At 43.1% G+C, this 15954-nt stretch overlaps 1 protein-coding gene across 1 annotated transcript; it reads right to left on the bottom strand.

Annotated features, from left to right (window-relative positions):
* Positions 1-9078: 9078 nt before the first annotated feature.
* Positions 9079-14738, bottom strand: dla (deltaA). Its single transcript, XM_069665768.1, has 11 exons — positions 14639-14738; positions 14222-14524; positions 13864-13924; positions 13507-13764; positions 12492-12552; positions 12258-12388; positions 11373-11542; positions 10966-11182; positions 10028-10808; positions 9827-9935; positions 9079-9720 (listed from the first exon to the last, which is right to left on the bottom strand). The coding sequence occupies exons 1-11, from the start codon at positions 14705-14707 to the stop codon at positions 9715-9717; spliced, it is 2166 nt and encodes a 721-aa protein (XP_069521869.1). The 5' UTR covers positions 14708-14738; the 3' UTR covers positions 9079-9714.
* Between the last annotated feature and the right edge of the window lie 1216 nt (positions 14739-15954).

The raw sequence follows: 15954 nt of genomic DNA, 5'->3' as shown, positions 1-15954 counted from the left end.
CCTTCACTGAGACATTAGCTCCTTAGCATGTTCCAATGAAATATGAACTATCTGTAGAAATAATGGCACCTTGTTGGCATGCTAACTGGCAAGCTAAGTATCAAGCTAGTTTCCTTCTAAACCTTTTTGCTGACCTTTACTGGGAAATTAGCTCCTAGCCTGTGCTGACGACAGCTTGTTTTCTTGGTCAGCTTTATTGTTGTCGTCCTTCTGGTCATTTTTAACCACACTTAGGAAACAATAACACCATGTCAGTTTGCAAGCCAGCAAGCTAAGTGGCTAGCTAGTTTCGCTGTTAACCTCTGTGCTAACCTTTACTGCGACATTAGCCCCTTAGCATGTGCAGATGAAATGAATGAATCTGTAAGTCAAAACAAACTTATGATAGCTTGTTTTCTTGGCCGACTTTATTCTCACTTCCTTCAAGTACATTTTTACATACTTAAGAAATAATGGCACCTTTTTGGCTTACTAACTAGCAAGCTAACTATCTAGCTAGTTTCTTTCTAACCCTTTGTGCTGGCGTGTTTTCACGATCACCTTTATTGTTATCTTCCTTGAAGTACTTTTTAACCATACTAACATTCTTACAAAGTAATGACACACTTTTAGCTTGCTAACTAGCCAGCTAAGTAAGTAGCTAGTTTCTTTCTTAGCCTCAGTTCTGACCTTTAGTGGGAGTTCTTTTGCATGTTCTGATGTAAAATTTAAATCTCTAACTATTGGCATCTTTTTTTTAAATCTTCCTTTTGGTACTTTTTAAACATCCAAACTTATTTACGAAATCATGGCACCTGGTCAGTTTGCTAGGTTAGCTAAGAAGCTAGCTAGTTTCTTTCTTAGCCTCTGTGCTAAAAAAAAGATTTAAACCGTATGGCCTCATTATGTAGCATTATAAATATTCTAAATATGATAGAATTAGCTTTTCCAAATACCTTATGAAGGTAATAAATTTGGTTAACATTGTATCTGTTAGCAGTTTGCCAAGGTAAGTTGTGTCTGGCTGAACACAAAGTGAAAATTAGACCCTCGGTATAATGGTGCTAGTAATATTTCGGCCAAGACGCACTTTTTAGAGTTGTAAATGTGAACCAAACATTTGCACATATCCCAAAGCTTGATGTAGTTTAAACGGGAGATGAACTCAATTGATTTTGATTATGCATACTCATTTTAATGCACCTTAAAAGCCCTATTTTTTTATAAAACATTCCCCCCTTTTGAATATTAAAGAAGAAAAAAAAGAAGCACTTCTGAATTAACTGAATTGAATGTGAATGAAACTCGGCGCTATTCAGGAGAAAACCAGGGTGACAAAGAGGGTAGTTGATGAATGATTCGATGAAGAAGGAAAGTAGTCGGAGCAGAGTGAGACTACAGCAGGGAGGGGAGGGAGGAGGAGGAGGAGGAGGAGGAGGAGGAGGAGGAGGCGGCGGCGGCGTGATGCACAGCAGTGTGAATGAAATTCACTATCATCCATCAGACAGCTTTGAAACATTTTCCACAGGCGCCACTGGTCGGCCCCAGGATCATATACCTCGAACCAGGACGAGCCTCTGACGGCTCGGAGGAACACTATTTACTCATTTGAAATGTTTGGGAAACATTTCAGCATGTTTTACACACACACACACACACCTACAATTACCTCGGTGGTCCAAAGACAGGCATTATGCTTCATCTTTTAAGCTACATCAAACGAAGAAACAGTGAAAACTAAAGCTAAGATAGATCCGTTTACTTTTTGAAAGCTTACTAAAGTACTTCTATGTAAAATTCCTGTACATCGCTATAACGCTCAGTTTGTTATTTGTTGCTCATGTGATTCTTGGATGCAGAAATAAGGCAGAACATTTAAAAAAAAAAAAAAAACTTAAAGTGAAAAGAGCCATTCGGAGGAAGTTAAACTTGGTTGAATAACTATGACAAATCAATGATTTTTATTGGGATTTTTATTGAGTGTTTGGTTGTGTTTGTCTTTTGGGGCTCTGGTTAATAATACATGGGAAGTGTTTGTTGCTTAAAAAAAATAAAAATAAAAGCTTTTCTCTCAGCACTATAAAAAAAACTTTTTAACGTTTTAGTAAAACTAAATTAATCATGAAAATGTACAATCACCCCTACAAGTTTTGACTAAGTCAAACTCGTGATAATTTTAATTATCACATTAATATTTATTACAATTTGATCTCTATGCACAGTTAAGTTTGCACATCATTATACTTAGACGTAGATGTTGTCGTCCCCTAAAGTATTTGGCCTAAGATTGTTTTTGTTTTCCTTTTATTTACACCTGAAAGGTGATCTTAAAAAGACCTTATGTGTCCCTGCTTTTTGCTCATTTTCCTTAACGTGTGTCAGTCGAAGCATTATATGATACTCAGTAGTTTACTTAAGCTTTGTAAGAGCCTTCTTATTGACATGGTTCATAAGATGACCTCCCTAACAAGTGAAATATTTTTGAGCTTTGCGAGTGATGAGATAATTTGATGAAAAGAAATCAAGACTTATTTCGATTAAAAAAGAAAGTGGCTCCAGCAGAGATCCAAATCCTTTCTGCCTGGACGTCACTATAAACTAAATATTGACATAAGATGTCCCATTTAAATGTGGAAAAACTGCTTATTTACAGGGAGCGGGCTTGGCAGCGTGCGTTCTTTGGCCTCTGAACAGTGCAAATTAGTTTGCAGACTCAGTCAGTTTGTTTCAGCCAGCGTCGGGGATGAAAAAAAAAAAAAAGATGAGAAAGAAAAGTTTACGGGAAGCTGGACTGAAACTCCTCCAACTCACTGTTGCTTATAAGCTATATAAAATTTTTAACGCCAAACCGTTGGTGCTTCTTTGGAAATATTTACCTCATTTGCCAGTTGCCAACACCATGCTGCGGTCTGGGTTTGGTAAATAAGCAGTGTTGAGCTGTTTCAGAGGTTTGATCTATCCTCAGCAGTGGAAGTGGTTTTGGTGCATATGTCTGAGGCGGACCCTTGTACAGTACTGTAATATGTGTGCTTTGAAGCCATGTCAGCGCATTGTAACGTACTGTGTTATGCCTTTTCTTGTCTTCTGTTTCTTTGTTTTATCGGGAGGGAAGTTGATAATTGTTTTTCTACATTAATATTTCTTTAACAGAGGTTAAATATGTCAGAAGAAGAAACAGTCATTTTATAAAAAAAAAAAAAAAAATCACTTGTCATCGTAAAACCACATCTTTTATGTATAAAAAAGACGAAAGGCATGATTTTAACTTTTTCTGAGAACTTAGATGTTGTACTCAATGAATTAATTGAATTTTAAAAATGAGTGATTTCAAAGATTTCTTTCTCCAAATAAAAAGTCTTCTATGGCTCTCAGGCCAGCTGCTCGTCACGGACCTGGATTCTTTCATCTACAGTATAGTGTGTGTGTGTGTGTGTGTGTGTGTGTGTGTGTGTGTGTGTGTGTGTGTGTGTGTGTGTGTGTGTGTGTGTGTGTGTGTGTGTGTGTGTGTGTGTGTGTGTGTGTGTGTGTGTGTGTGTAAGTAATGCTGCGTGCCAGACAACTGGGAACTCGACAACTCGCCAAACGCCAAACATAAATACAAAGCACGACCGACCGTGACGAACTGATGATTCTTCAGCAAGTCTTCATTTTTGCATTTTTAACGTTTTCCAGAATAACTTTTGTGCAGAGAAGAAAACGTTCAGAGTTGATTTAAAGTAACCAGCTAGCTTATCACATCGGCCACATTTCTTATTAGAACCTTCATGCAGAACATGTGTTACTATATGGTAGTACTCGGGTTGTAACTTTGCGTTCACACCGAGCGCTAAGCAAATAATCGCCTCACGTTATTCACGCGAGTTTGACCACCGGATCAAAATTCGCTTTTAAATAACAGGCGAATATTCGCCCTTCGCTTCTGGAATGGTGAGAGGAAGTGGGGCTTATCTCCATGGTTACCAATGGCCACGTGCTGCAAACTCGCCGAGGACGTTACATTTTTTCCACTCACAAATTCGTGTCCCGATCATTTGCATCATTTGCACCGCCTGACGCAAATTCGCATCTACTCGCGTCATTGCATCGACTTTGTACGGAATCTCGGTGCTGATTCGCTTCTATTTGGTTCAGTTAAATGCAGGCAATATATTTATTATGTTGCTTTTCAGCTGATAGTTTACCATTAACGATGTGCCTCTCCGTGGGTGTGGCCATTGTTGTGTGAGACATCTGATTCTTGTGAAGTCAAAGGACGGGTAGCTGAAGGGTCGTGTCTGCTCCGTTCACAAGTAGGACCTCTTTCAGTGGCATTCCAGAGCAATTTTTCTTGTCAGAGGTCGGAAAAAACTCGACTTCCGAGTGTTCTGGAGCGCAGCATAAGCATCGCAAACTCTCATACCTAAAGTTTGCATGTAAAGCTTCGTTACATTCTTTGACTTGTTAACCTTCTTAGGATTTTTAACTTCCTTTCTGCAGGAAGTTTAACATATTTGAACTCAGAAGCCAAACCAGCGAAGCTTCATAACGAACGATGACGCAGGACAAGCTACGCCAGTGTTTTGAAATGCTCCACACTTCCTTTTTCCTACGTGGGCGTTGACATGTTACCCAGACGCCTCCGCACAGGCTCAGACTCTCTTGGAGTTCTCTCCATCGTCAGAAAGTCTCGCAGATGTTTACATTGCTCTCCTTCATAACCCTCTTCTGTAGTTTTTGGCAATCACTCCTCCTTTAGGTTGCAGAGACGCCTGATTGTGCCAGATACTGTATACAGTCCTCGCTCGCTCTTTTTCTTCTTAATAAAGTTTTTATTTATGTAAAGATATTTAAACAGACAGTATCATTACTTCAGGTTAGACTATATTCAAAAGCCTGTGATAAATTTGCACATTCAAAACAAGCAAAATAAACACTTAGCAGTTACAGCACCTCAACCAGATCCTCACAGAGTCCCTGCAACGCTATGAGCGAGCTCTTGACCTATGACCTCTTACAGATCTCACCATCATCATCATCTTCATTCCTGTGATGCTATTTCCAATATAAATGTCGTCCCTTTTTAAAGATCTGATGAGGATGTACTTTCCCATGATCTGAGTATCACTCTCGCAGTCGTGGTAACGCCTGTAACTTTATCACTGCAGAGTCACGTTCGTGGGCAGTCCCCTCAGCTCTCTGAGTGGTGATGTCGGTATTTTTAAACCTTTGCATTTCCTTTTTATTCTAATGCTTTCTCCCAAAACGGGTGAACAAGTTGACGCTATTTTCCTCCCATCGAAACCAAGAACACTTCCTGTTGATGACTGGCGTGTTTCTCAGTCCAAGCTGTTAGGTCCGCTTGCAGAGCTCGGTATGTGTACAAACACGACTTCTTTATTTCAGCACGCACAGCGAACTAAATAAATGTCTGTGTGTGGTTTTTTGTTTTCAGCCTTAGTGGAGGAATAATTCAGTTTATTCATGTGCTTTAAGGAACCTTTAATGTAAAAGTCTGGTATTAAAAATGACCCTTGAGTGAAAGGTTCTGAAGCATTGTCAGCAAAAGTTTAAATTACTCTTAATATAGGAGTCATTTGGAATATTATTACTGATGCATTCATGTGTGAGTGGGGGAATCAGTTTTCATTCATTAGGAACTATTTTCTACGGAAGCCCTAAGTGGACATGCGTCCATACACTTTATTTCCTGTGATTAAGAGTCATTTCTGTCTGTTCTCAACTTATTTATCTCGGGATATCAAAGCTGCTTTTCTCGTGTTAACGGGATCATTTTCTGTCGCTGCAGAAAACAGACCAACAGGCTGCTCACTGCTGTCACAGAGCAGGACATCGTGCTGCCATCGCCCACACTGAGGAGGGAAGTTCAGCCTGGAGGTCAGAATCAGAATCGGTGTTTATTGCCAAGTAGGTTTACACATACAAGGAATTTGCTTTGGTGATTTTGGTGCAGAACAATTCACACAGAACTAGAATAAAATTAAGTAAAAGACTTAAATAGAATAAGACAAAAAATAGGCAATAAGAATAAAAACATAAAAAGCAATACGTATAATACAAATAGTACAAAATATGTACAACAGGTGTGATTGAAAACTGTACAGGTGTGCAGGATATTGAACAGTGCAAAGTTTACAGTATTAATTTAAAAATAGTGCAGCATATAGACAATATAAGTCCAGTGTGCATTAATATAACGCATAGTCTGAATTACAGACGTAACACTCGTTAAGTGTTGAGTGACTGAGGGGCTGGATGAGAGTCCAAGTCACACGGGGGGGCCTTGGTGACGAGGCTGGCAGCAGAAGGGAAGAAACTGTTCCTGTGTCGGTGAGGTTTTGGTCCTGATGGAGCGCAGCCTCTTGCCAGAGAGTAGGGTCTCAAGGAGTCTGTGACTGGGGTGAGAGGGGTCGGCCAACAATCTTACCTGCACGCCTCAAGGTCCTGGAGGTGTACAGGTCCTCTAAAGATGGCAGATTGCAGCCAATCACCCTCCCTGCAGAGCGGAAGTTATGATCATCACGCCGGTGCAGCTTTGTTATCTGGAGATAAATAAGTAACTGGAAATAACTCGTTTTTACGGGAAAACAAAATGCATCTCCGCTCAGGGCTTCCATAATATTACTCACCAGTAGAAAGATTAATTAGTAATTCTTTTTAAAAGGTATTGTGTATGTAAAATATTAAAAGTAACTGTGGAAGGATGTTAAATGCATTGCTGTTAAAAGTTTCACCTCTAAAAAATGAAGTAGAAATATAAAGCCCCTTAGTGAATTACAAGTGCCTTAACTTTGTACTTAAACAGTAATAGTGCTTAAACACACTATTGTCACAGTGATCAATAAATCTAATAATCTCATGTTTTATTGATTGACTCTTTGCTTATAGAAGACACTGAATTAACTGCAGATATGTCAGAGTATTTCATATTTGATTTTCACTTAGTCGAAGCTTATAAATAAGGTTTAAGCTCAGACAATTTTCAACAACCTGCAAATAACTGTCTGTAGTTATATATTATATTTTATAATTTTACATTTATATTTAGAAATGAAGTGGTTGTACCTCTTTTCTATGTGATAAGAAACTGAATATTTCTGGGTTTTGGAAACTAATTGTGAGCGACCTTTTTCACTATTTCCTGACTTGGATCAATAAGAAGACTGTTGACGCTCCGTTTGTGTGTTTTGTCTGATTTTGTACGTGTGGCTGCGGTGTCTGCAAAAAACTTCTCGTTAGATATGTCAATCAATTTATTAATAACAAGAACAGAAGTAGCTGATGACTCAAAAAAAAAGCTCTTACCGCTGCCAAGAGATCAACAAAAAACATAACTGCTCCAACAAAGATAATTGGTACACACTATAATAAATAAGAAGTTGCAAGTTGTAAATATGTCTTTATTTGATAAGGGATAATGTAGATGAAACAACATTTAAGGCCTGCTCCAGTTGACATAATCTTTCAGGGTGATCAAAGTTCTTGTTGTTTCCACCGACAGGCTCAGATTGTCAATGAAGTGTCTGCCAACAGTACAGAAAGGATTCCTACAGAGATAGACCTCTTTGTTAAAAAGTAAAATCCTTTTATTAAACCAGAAACAGCTGTTAAATCGCTCTCTTCAAAGCCACCAGACTCCATTGACAAAAACAGTCATTTCACCTTGCAGAACAAAGGAGTTGCTGGAGTAGCGGATCCGGTTAGTTTCTCTGTGTAATTCAACATTAGTTACTCTTGTGTTTTGTTTTTTTTAAAAAGCTGCTAAATTCCTGATGTGTATTCTTTCAATACTTAAAACTTTCCTTTTCTTCTCAGTTTATTGATGTTTGTCGTGCTCCCTCGGCTGTACTGTAGTTTCTTTGTCTGTATTCACCGCTCCACACAAAAGTCCTCCGAGGTGTTCCCCTATCTCTTCCATTTCTCAAAATCCCAACAAATTCATCAGGACAATATAAAAGCTGTCTGTTCTTTTCTTGATGGCCCATAGATATTCTTTTCGTGTGTTGTTCCTGCCACCGGGCCTTTGAAGGTCTGGCTGGTCGCGGCTGAACTCTGGCCAGAAGGCATCTGTTACTCAACAACATCTGTTCCTGTTACTCTCTTTCTCCCAGCATGCCGAGGGACACGCAGCCTCTCCCAAGGGTGGCCTTTTGTGTGCCCCATTGTCAATTCCATCATTGTCTGCTGAAGTCTGTTCCCATAATGCCGCGGGGTTATAAACCCCTCCGGAGGCCACCTCTACCGGGCTGATGATTTACAGTTATTTGTGTCTAAAAACAATCAGCGTCTTTGTCGGGCAATTAAGAAAGAGAGGTTGAAAAAATCGAAATGTAGACTGGAAAGTTTTTCTCTCTTATATGCTTGCGACAAAACTTTACAGAAGTAAGAAGTAAAAGCTGCTGATAATAGCTGGAAACGGGAAGGGTGGAAAACCCAAAGAGTCGGACGTCCAGGAGGCGTTTCTCTACATTGATCTGAATTTTAGAGCCATGAATTACCTGACTCGGTCTTTAGGAGGAGAAATAGGAGTGGTAAATCTAGCGTAGGGACATTGTTTTTTATGAATAGGCCCCCTCTCCAGTCTCCAGGGAGACACTTTCAACTTCTGGCAGTAGCCAACAGTGTCGGCATAGAAAAGCCCACTATGGGGTCGCCAGGGGAAGACAACAGATGTTACTGATTAACTTTGCTCACAGAGCCCTAAAGAAGTGTTTTTCACAGTGCTTGCAGATGGACAAAACAAAAGTTGGACGCAATTAAGATTTCATGTTTAGCAATATTTATTTGGAAAAATAGTCTTGGCTAATTCCTTCATTCAAAAACGGTAAAGGAGACGGTAACATAACAATTTGTACAGTACAATCCCTCTTAAATAACATTTTCTTAAAAAAAGTCCCATTGACCTGAAGTGCCTTTGCAAATATCATCATTAAAAAAAGCAACTTAAATAATCATAACACAAACATCACAAATATACAATACAAAATAAAAATAACACAAATCCTTAAATTAACTTAAATTAAATCATAATTTTAAACTTTTTTCTTGATTTTTTTCTTTATTTTACAAAAAGGACAATCTGTATCAAAAAGCAACATTTTATTTTAATTAAGACAAAAGTTTTCATGTCCCGGAAAGAAACGAAAAAATGAACAATACTATGTCATAAATGGTTTGGAGGGCTTAGGGAAGAAAACGCACTTCAGTTAACACAGTGATCAAGTATACATACAGTCTTCACAGGTGCAGCGATGGGTGCACAGCCCATGTGAACAGCCTCATGAAGAACAGGCCAGTATGGCCAAACATCCACCGTTTGATGCAGTTCCTGCGCTCAGCAACGGCGTGTGGGTTAGAGAAAAGGCCTGGGTGCAAATGTTGCAAAAACAAAAAATCGTAGCGTCGCACGATACCGCCCCGAGACAGTGTCCGTTTATATTTTATCTTTTTACCCCCACTCCCCGATAAAAGGCAGAACAGAAAGCTAAGTGGCAGTTTACTTTCAACCGTAAACTTCTATTTCTTTTTTACCCCGCCAGTTCTTATCCCACAGGCCGCCGCTGCCTGCGCTTATTTTCCAGTAGAGAACCAGCTCACTCTGAATATCAGTTAAACGTCTCAGTATCAGCAGCAGTCTCAAGGCGGGACACCTCCCCCTAGGGTTTAGAGCAGCATCTGAAGGAGTATAAAAACTCTCCCATAGACTAAATGAGCAACGGGCAGCCCATTGGTGGCTCGTTACACCTGGAGAGACACAGAAAGACAGGAAACCTTAGTGTTTGTTGGCCACATGATCACAGACAGAGTTCTTTTTGAACTGACACGTCACACAAAGCAAAACAAAACTTACCTCAGTTGCAATTATACATTCGTCCTTCTCCTCTGACATCACAAACACAGATTTGTACTTGGTGTCCGCACATGCAGACATTTCTGGGGCTTTCTTTTCTGATGCATCGCTTTAGGAGAGAAAGAATAACCTCGTTAGCTTCATCATCTTGGCAGCCTCAATGTTTGAGGGACTTTTCAGTGACCTTATAGTAATATTTACCATTTTAAACGTTTGCTGCGTTTCTCCTCAAACTCAAACGAGTCTAGGGATTGGCACTTGTCCTCGCAGGCCGCCTCCAGCATGGCCTCTTTAGCCGCCTGCTCGTAGTTGACCTCGTGTACGAGGTTGTAGTCTGCAGGCGGATGCCGACTCTTGTAGCTGCTCCTCCCAGGTGAGGACCCTTCATCAGGGTCAGCGCTGCAGAAGTCCATCTTCTTGTTGATATTTTTGACGCCTGGTGTCGGCAACACGCTGACTGCCAGGTCCCTGTCACTGCGGTGACAGTTGTTGGTCAGGTTGTTTATTGTCTCTCCCTCTCCAACGGTTTCTACTGGACTGCCGCGCTGGGCTTTTGATCGGAAAAATCCAACAAGTACTGCGCAGCCTGCTAGCAGCAGCAGCACCAGGGCCACACCAGACCCAACTGCCATCCAGGGAACCTCTGACCCACGGATCGCCGCATGCTCTGGAAGCAAGAACTGGCAGTTTCTGCCACCGTAGCCGGGAACACAAGCACAGACGTAGCGGCTGTTTCGCTCGTGGCAGGTGGCACCGTTGTGGCAAGGGTTGTGTTCACAGCGGCTGATTGGGGAGCTGCAGTTGCGGCCGGTGTATCCTGGAGGGCAGGTGCAGGTGTAGCCGTTCGGACCTTCCTGGCACGTCCCACCGTTTTGGCAAGGGTACATCGAACACTCATCCCCGGTAAGGTCGCAGTTCATGCCAGTGAATCCATCAGGACACTGACACAGGTAGGAGTTGACGAGATCCACACAACGGGCACCTGAGAGCAGAGATACAGGTCAGCATTAATGTTTGGTTCATACTTTGGAAAGACATACTTTGTCTTGTGCTTGGCACACTGAGTTCTTTCTATGAATCTCCAAGAATAAAGACAGATTCTACGGGATTACAGCGCCCACTCATCCGGTCACTCTTACCGTTGGAGCAGGGGCCGGAGGTGCAGTGGTCAATCTTCTTCTCGCAGTTAAACCCAGCGTAACCTGTGGGGCACTGGCAGAAGTATCCTCCGTCGGGATTGTCAGCACAGCGACCGCCGTTGGAGCAGGGCCCGTCAGCACACGTCATGGCACTCAGCTCGCAGTTGTTGCCATAGAAACCGTGAGGGCAAGTGCAGGTATATGTGTTTTCCAAATCCTGTCAGGGGAAAAAATAGAACAGGCTTGACATCAAGATCTGTCTCGCAACTGCAGCTGCAGGAAAGTCTTTTGAGTCTCTACATGGTGAATCTGTTTGGCATCGGAAGAAGCAGAAAAGATGGAAGAAAAAGGACACAAGGGACAGTTCACAGGATATTGTTAATTCAAGAAGACCAAACAGCACTTACAGTGCAGCTCCCTCCGTTGCGACAGGGGTTTCCAGCGCATTCGTTGACCTGGATCTCACAGCTGGCCCCAGTGAAGCCCGGCTTGCAGGAACAGGTGTAGCTGCCCTGGCCAGTGTTGCTACAAGTGGCTCCATTCATGCAGGGCTTGTGGTGAGTGCAGTAGTTGAGATCTGGAGAGACACAGCAGCACATGTGGATTAGCCACAGCACAACACATGGCGGGACAACAGCAGCAGCGACAGAATGTCTTTTTGTCCTCGGGGCACACTTGACTCTTTCTCTCGGCTTCCAGGGGTTTTTGTTTCCTGTGCCTGTAAGGCCTCCTGTCCTCGCTGTTCATCTCCTGACAACTGCTGCTCTGTTGTTGTTGCTTTGACTACAGTGTTGATGCCTTTTATGTTCTGCAGTCTCCGTCTCTCTTCAGACTTTTAAACTTTACTTGCAGTTTTCAAAGTCGAAACTCCAGAGAGAGGAGAAAGATCCTGCGCTGTAAAACTTGGCCTAAAGTACACTTCTGACTTTACTCAACAGTTTTCAAAGAAGAAATTGAAAACGATTCTGCGTAGAACTTCCTAAAACTTGGCCTGAAGAGCTCATTGTCAACTTTCAATTCCCTATCTGAGCCTTGCCAGTGAGCATGGATTAAGGAAGTTCAAATGAAGTCAAACCCAGGAACAGTGATTTGGCAACTTTCGGGTCAAAAGGCGACAGGTGAAAGTGAGGCGAAATTTGGTTGTAAGGTTTGTTTTTAGAGGTCTTTCAGTGGCTTTTCGTCCAAACTCCAGTTTCAACCTCAACACCTAGACGTCTTTTAACCCTCGCCCTGCTTTCAGGTTCCTTTCCTTTCTGCCCCTTAATCAACAGCTACCTCCCGTCTCTCCTCACCTTGGTTGCAGAAGAGTCCCCCCCAGCCCTCCTGACAGTTGCACTGCCAGGGCTGCTGGCAGGTCCCGTGCAGGCAGCCTGGGTAACGGATGCACTCGTCGCAGTAGCGGCCTTTGAATCCCACTCTGCACCTGTTGTTGTTGTCCAATTAGGAGGGAAACACCGGTCAGTCCACTCACATTACCTCATGTGTCCCACTAATTAATTAATGCCCCAGTGAACTGCAAAACTTACTTGCACTCTCCGGGTTTCTCACAGAAGCCGTGTTCTTCGTCGCAGCCTGGCAGGCAGATCGCTGTGCAGGAAAGAAAACACGCTTTTTAGACACATTGAGGCAAGAAAACAAATCAAAAACAGGTTCTTTCTTTTTTTTTTCCCTTGAACGTATAAACGTATCACCTAAATCCCAAGAAAGTCATTAAAATAAGAGCAAGGAGGGGCTCCTAAACCCATTAGCTGTTACCTTAAACTCAATCTCCTTATCACCGTGGAAGAATTTTCTGCTTAACATAGTCCTGAGACAAAGGAGGGAGTGTGTGAATGTGAGCGTACACACACACTCACACACTCAGACCCCCACAACCCACCCCACCACCCTCTTTTTTTCTTCTTCGCTGCGGGTCAAAACTCTTTTATTCATTCTGTGCGCACACACACACTCACACACTCCCCTTAATGTCTCGGATTGGGGCAGATAAGAGTGGACAGCTGGCGAGTGTGTTGCCAGTGCGCGACAGCTGCTCCATTGTCTCCTCTCTGCCGGCAGCTGCCCACTTCAAACAATACCTCCCCCGCCTCGGCCAATCAGCGCCCGGCCCACTCCGAGAGTAACGAATCGGAAGGTAGCATGTAAATTTATGGCACGCGTGAGATTATTCCCAAAAACTTTCCTTAGAATAAATCAAGTGGTCGTGTGTGTGTGTGCGTGTGGGGGGAGAAGGAGGGGGTGGCGAGCGGTGTTTACGCACAAGTTGCCTTCTAACGGCACTCAGGGGATCTGATTACAGACCCAACTCAGAAACATACTTATTACACTTTACATGTACAAAAACTTACACCTTAATTATCTTTTTAAGTCAAGTTTAAAGCAACTGTTAGGAGTTTTATAACAAATCACATCCTCTGTGCCCAATGTGGACGTTTTATTTGTGCCTTAAATATATTTCAAGATTATTCCTTCAAGTTTTAAGCACCTCAAACACACATCTTCTCATGCTTCCAACACGATAACTAAAGTTTGGTTACTCACGCTCAGTGCAGTACTGTCCCTTCCACCCGGCGTCGCACACAATCTCCCCGCGCTCTCCACAGGTGAAGTGGCCGAAGGCGTCGTCTCTGGGCCGGCAGAACACCGAGCAGCCGTCCCCGTAGTAGTGCTCATCGCACACGAACCGATAGGAGTACTTGAGCTCCGTCCTGCCGCCCGTGTGCAGGTCCTGGGACCACTCGTCTCCCACCGTCAGATGCCTCTGTGTGGTCATGGTGCTGATGACGCGGTCTGGGTTCTCTGAAGTGCACATGTGGAGGCGGAAAGTGAGGGGTTAAATGGATGTGAAAGTGCGTGAATGTGTTAAAAATTGAAAAGGGAAGGGTGTTTATTTCCTACCTGTGGAGAGGTCCTCTTTGGAGTCGGTGTGTAATGCCTCAATGATCAGCGAGAAGGTCCCCTGGGAACACAAATGGCTTCGTGAGACAGGTGGCCAGCGGAGTGTGTGTGGCGATAACATCAAGCAAAGGCCCGAGGCGATTGTGCCATACAGCCGCTGTGCTGAGTGCAAACTGTCGGCCTAACCTGATCCGGTGAAACTAAACACCTGGAAACTGAATGCTTTCTCAGCTCTAAAGACGCGGTCACAAATCGTGCCATTTGCGCGTTTTTACGCACGGATTTAACAACAAAAAGGGCGCGATTTTGCCGCGTTGATGTGTGCTCTAATGAAACGAGCATGAATGGCTGCACTTACCGGCCACGTGAAGCCGAAGTTAATCCTGATGGGGTTGGTGAAGGAGTTCTCCGGGATGACATCGGGGACCTGGAACGAGTTGGAGCCGAGCACGGGCGTCACAGCGCCGCCGTATGTGCACGGGGGCTCCGGGGAGGCGTTGGGCTGGTAGTGCTTGAGACAGATCCTGAAGAAGGTTTGACACTCGCACTGCTGCTGGAAAGACGAAGTCAGGCCTCCCTTACAGCAGTTTTTGTTGCCCTGTACTCCCTTCTTGTTCAGGAACTCCTGCAGCTTCAGCTCAAAAACTCCCGAACAAAACCCCTGCGGAGGAAAAGCAACTTATCATTAACTAGTGCCGCTTGTGGATGAGGGAGGGGAGGGAGGGGAGGGGGTGATGGTTCATTGTTTGGAAGAAATAGAGAATCAGAATCTTACCTGGCACAGCAACATGGACATGACGGTGAGAGTCAGCAGGATGGCGCGCCCCATATTAAATAAATACATAATAAATAATAAATAAATAAAATAAAAAGTCTCGGGGCTCGGCGTGTCCTCAGGGTGCCTCCTCCTGTTCAATCCCTCTGAGGAAGATGCATTGAGCACGTTTCTGTCCGCTCACGGGCTTCTCTCATCAACTGCTGCCGCTGTCAGCCACGCCGCTCTCACTCATGTCCCGAGGAGCAGAAAAAGGGTAAATCCCAAACCTTCAAAATAAAAATCACAGAAGAATATGTGTGAACTTGTGCGAGTTCGCGTAGTGGTGTTAAAAAAGCAGAGAAGTCCTCCGGTTCCGTTATAATCCAGTGCGTAAAGAGAGAAAAGATGGTTCCTTGTTTTGTTTCTGTGAATAAAAGTGACAAATTTTAGGAAGAAGCTTTTTGTGTGAAGGTCTTGGTCTAACCCAAGGACGGATTTGTCACTGATCCAACATGCTTCCTTCTTCCTCCTAATGTCTTTCCTCACTGTGAACTGTGCGTCTGTCTCCAGCCAAGGCCGCCTGCAGCCTGTTATATACGGCCTGACACATGCTATGGTAATAACATGCAAATGGCCCCCTCCTCCTCCACCTCCCCGACTTCACCTCCCAATCTGGCCCGGCTCTCCACAATGGGATCCCATGCAAGTACCCCAACAGCCTCCTCTTTTTTTAACCCCGCAGCAGCGCAGCACACACAGCGTTAATATAAGAGGGCAAAATGGAGACGTGTGAAAGTATTTCGACCAAATAAGAAGTGAAAAAAGAAAACTGTGGCTGCTGCATGCGGAGGGGAAAACAGTCAGATAACCTGTTGAGGGTTCGACTGAAGATCTGCTTTTTAAAGTTAAAATATTTGAGAAATTACTCAGTTTAAAGAGAGCAACTTTTAAGGTCATAAACTTAAAAAAAAGGTCAAATTAAAAGACTTTTTTGTTGGCTTTTTGGTTATTTAAATATCATACAACAGTTTCCTTCCAGTTATTTGAATGAGGTGTTTCAGGAGATCGTCTCATCTGATCCAAAATGTTTGGAACAACCTCCACACGCCAGATTTCCTTCTGACAGGATGTTCATGACATGTGGCTCAATTGATCCCTCCAGCTGTTGCCTCACTGGACAAAAGTCTTTGTTTTCAGCGTCTTGAGAAGTTTTAGCTAAAAAAAAAATCGACCAAGAAAATCAGAGTGGAGTTGATTCAAATGTTCTAAAACAGATAAAGGAGAGAGAATGTTTGGGATCAAACCCTGACTCAGTTAATTGTTTACACCCCTCC

Source organism: Semicossyphus pulcher, unplaced genomic scaffold (assembly GCF_022749685.1).
Source record: "Semicossyphus pulcher isolate SPU_LCO1_2020_fin unplaced genomic scaffold, fSemPul1.0.p SCAF_17, whole genome shotgun sequence".
Classification (NCBI taxonomy): domain Eukaryota; kingdom Metazoa; phylum Chordata; class Actinopteri; order Labriformes; family Labridae; genus Semicossyphus; species Semicossyphus pulcher.
The sequence above is the reverse complement of the archived record's forward strand: the minus strand, read 5'-3'. Positions and strand labels throughout refer to the sequence as shown.

Excerpts from the sequence above, each read along its gene's own strand:
- dla (XM_069665768.1), bottom strand. The coding sequence starts at position 14,707 with ATGTATTTATTTAATATGGGGCGCGCCATCCTGCTGACTCTCACCGTC. Across the intron at positions 12,553-13,506 it reads GGGACAGTACTGCACTGAGC|CGATCTGCCTGCCAGGCTGC; the intron begins GTGAGTAACCAA and ends TTTCCTGCACAG. Across the intron at positions 11,543-12,257 it reads GGGACTCTTCTGCAACCAAG|ATCTCAACTACTGCACTCAC; the intron begins GTGAGGAGAGAC and ends GTGTCTCTCCAG.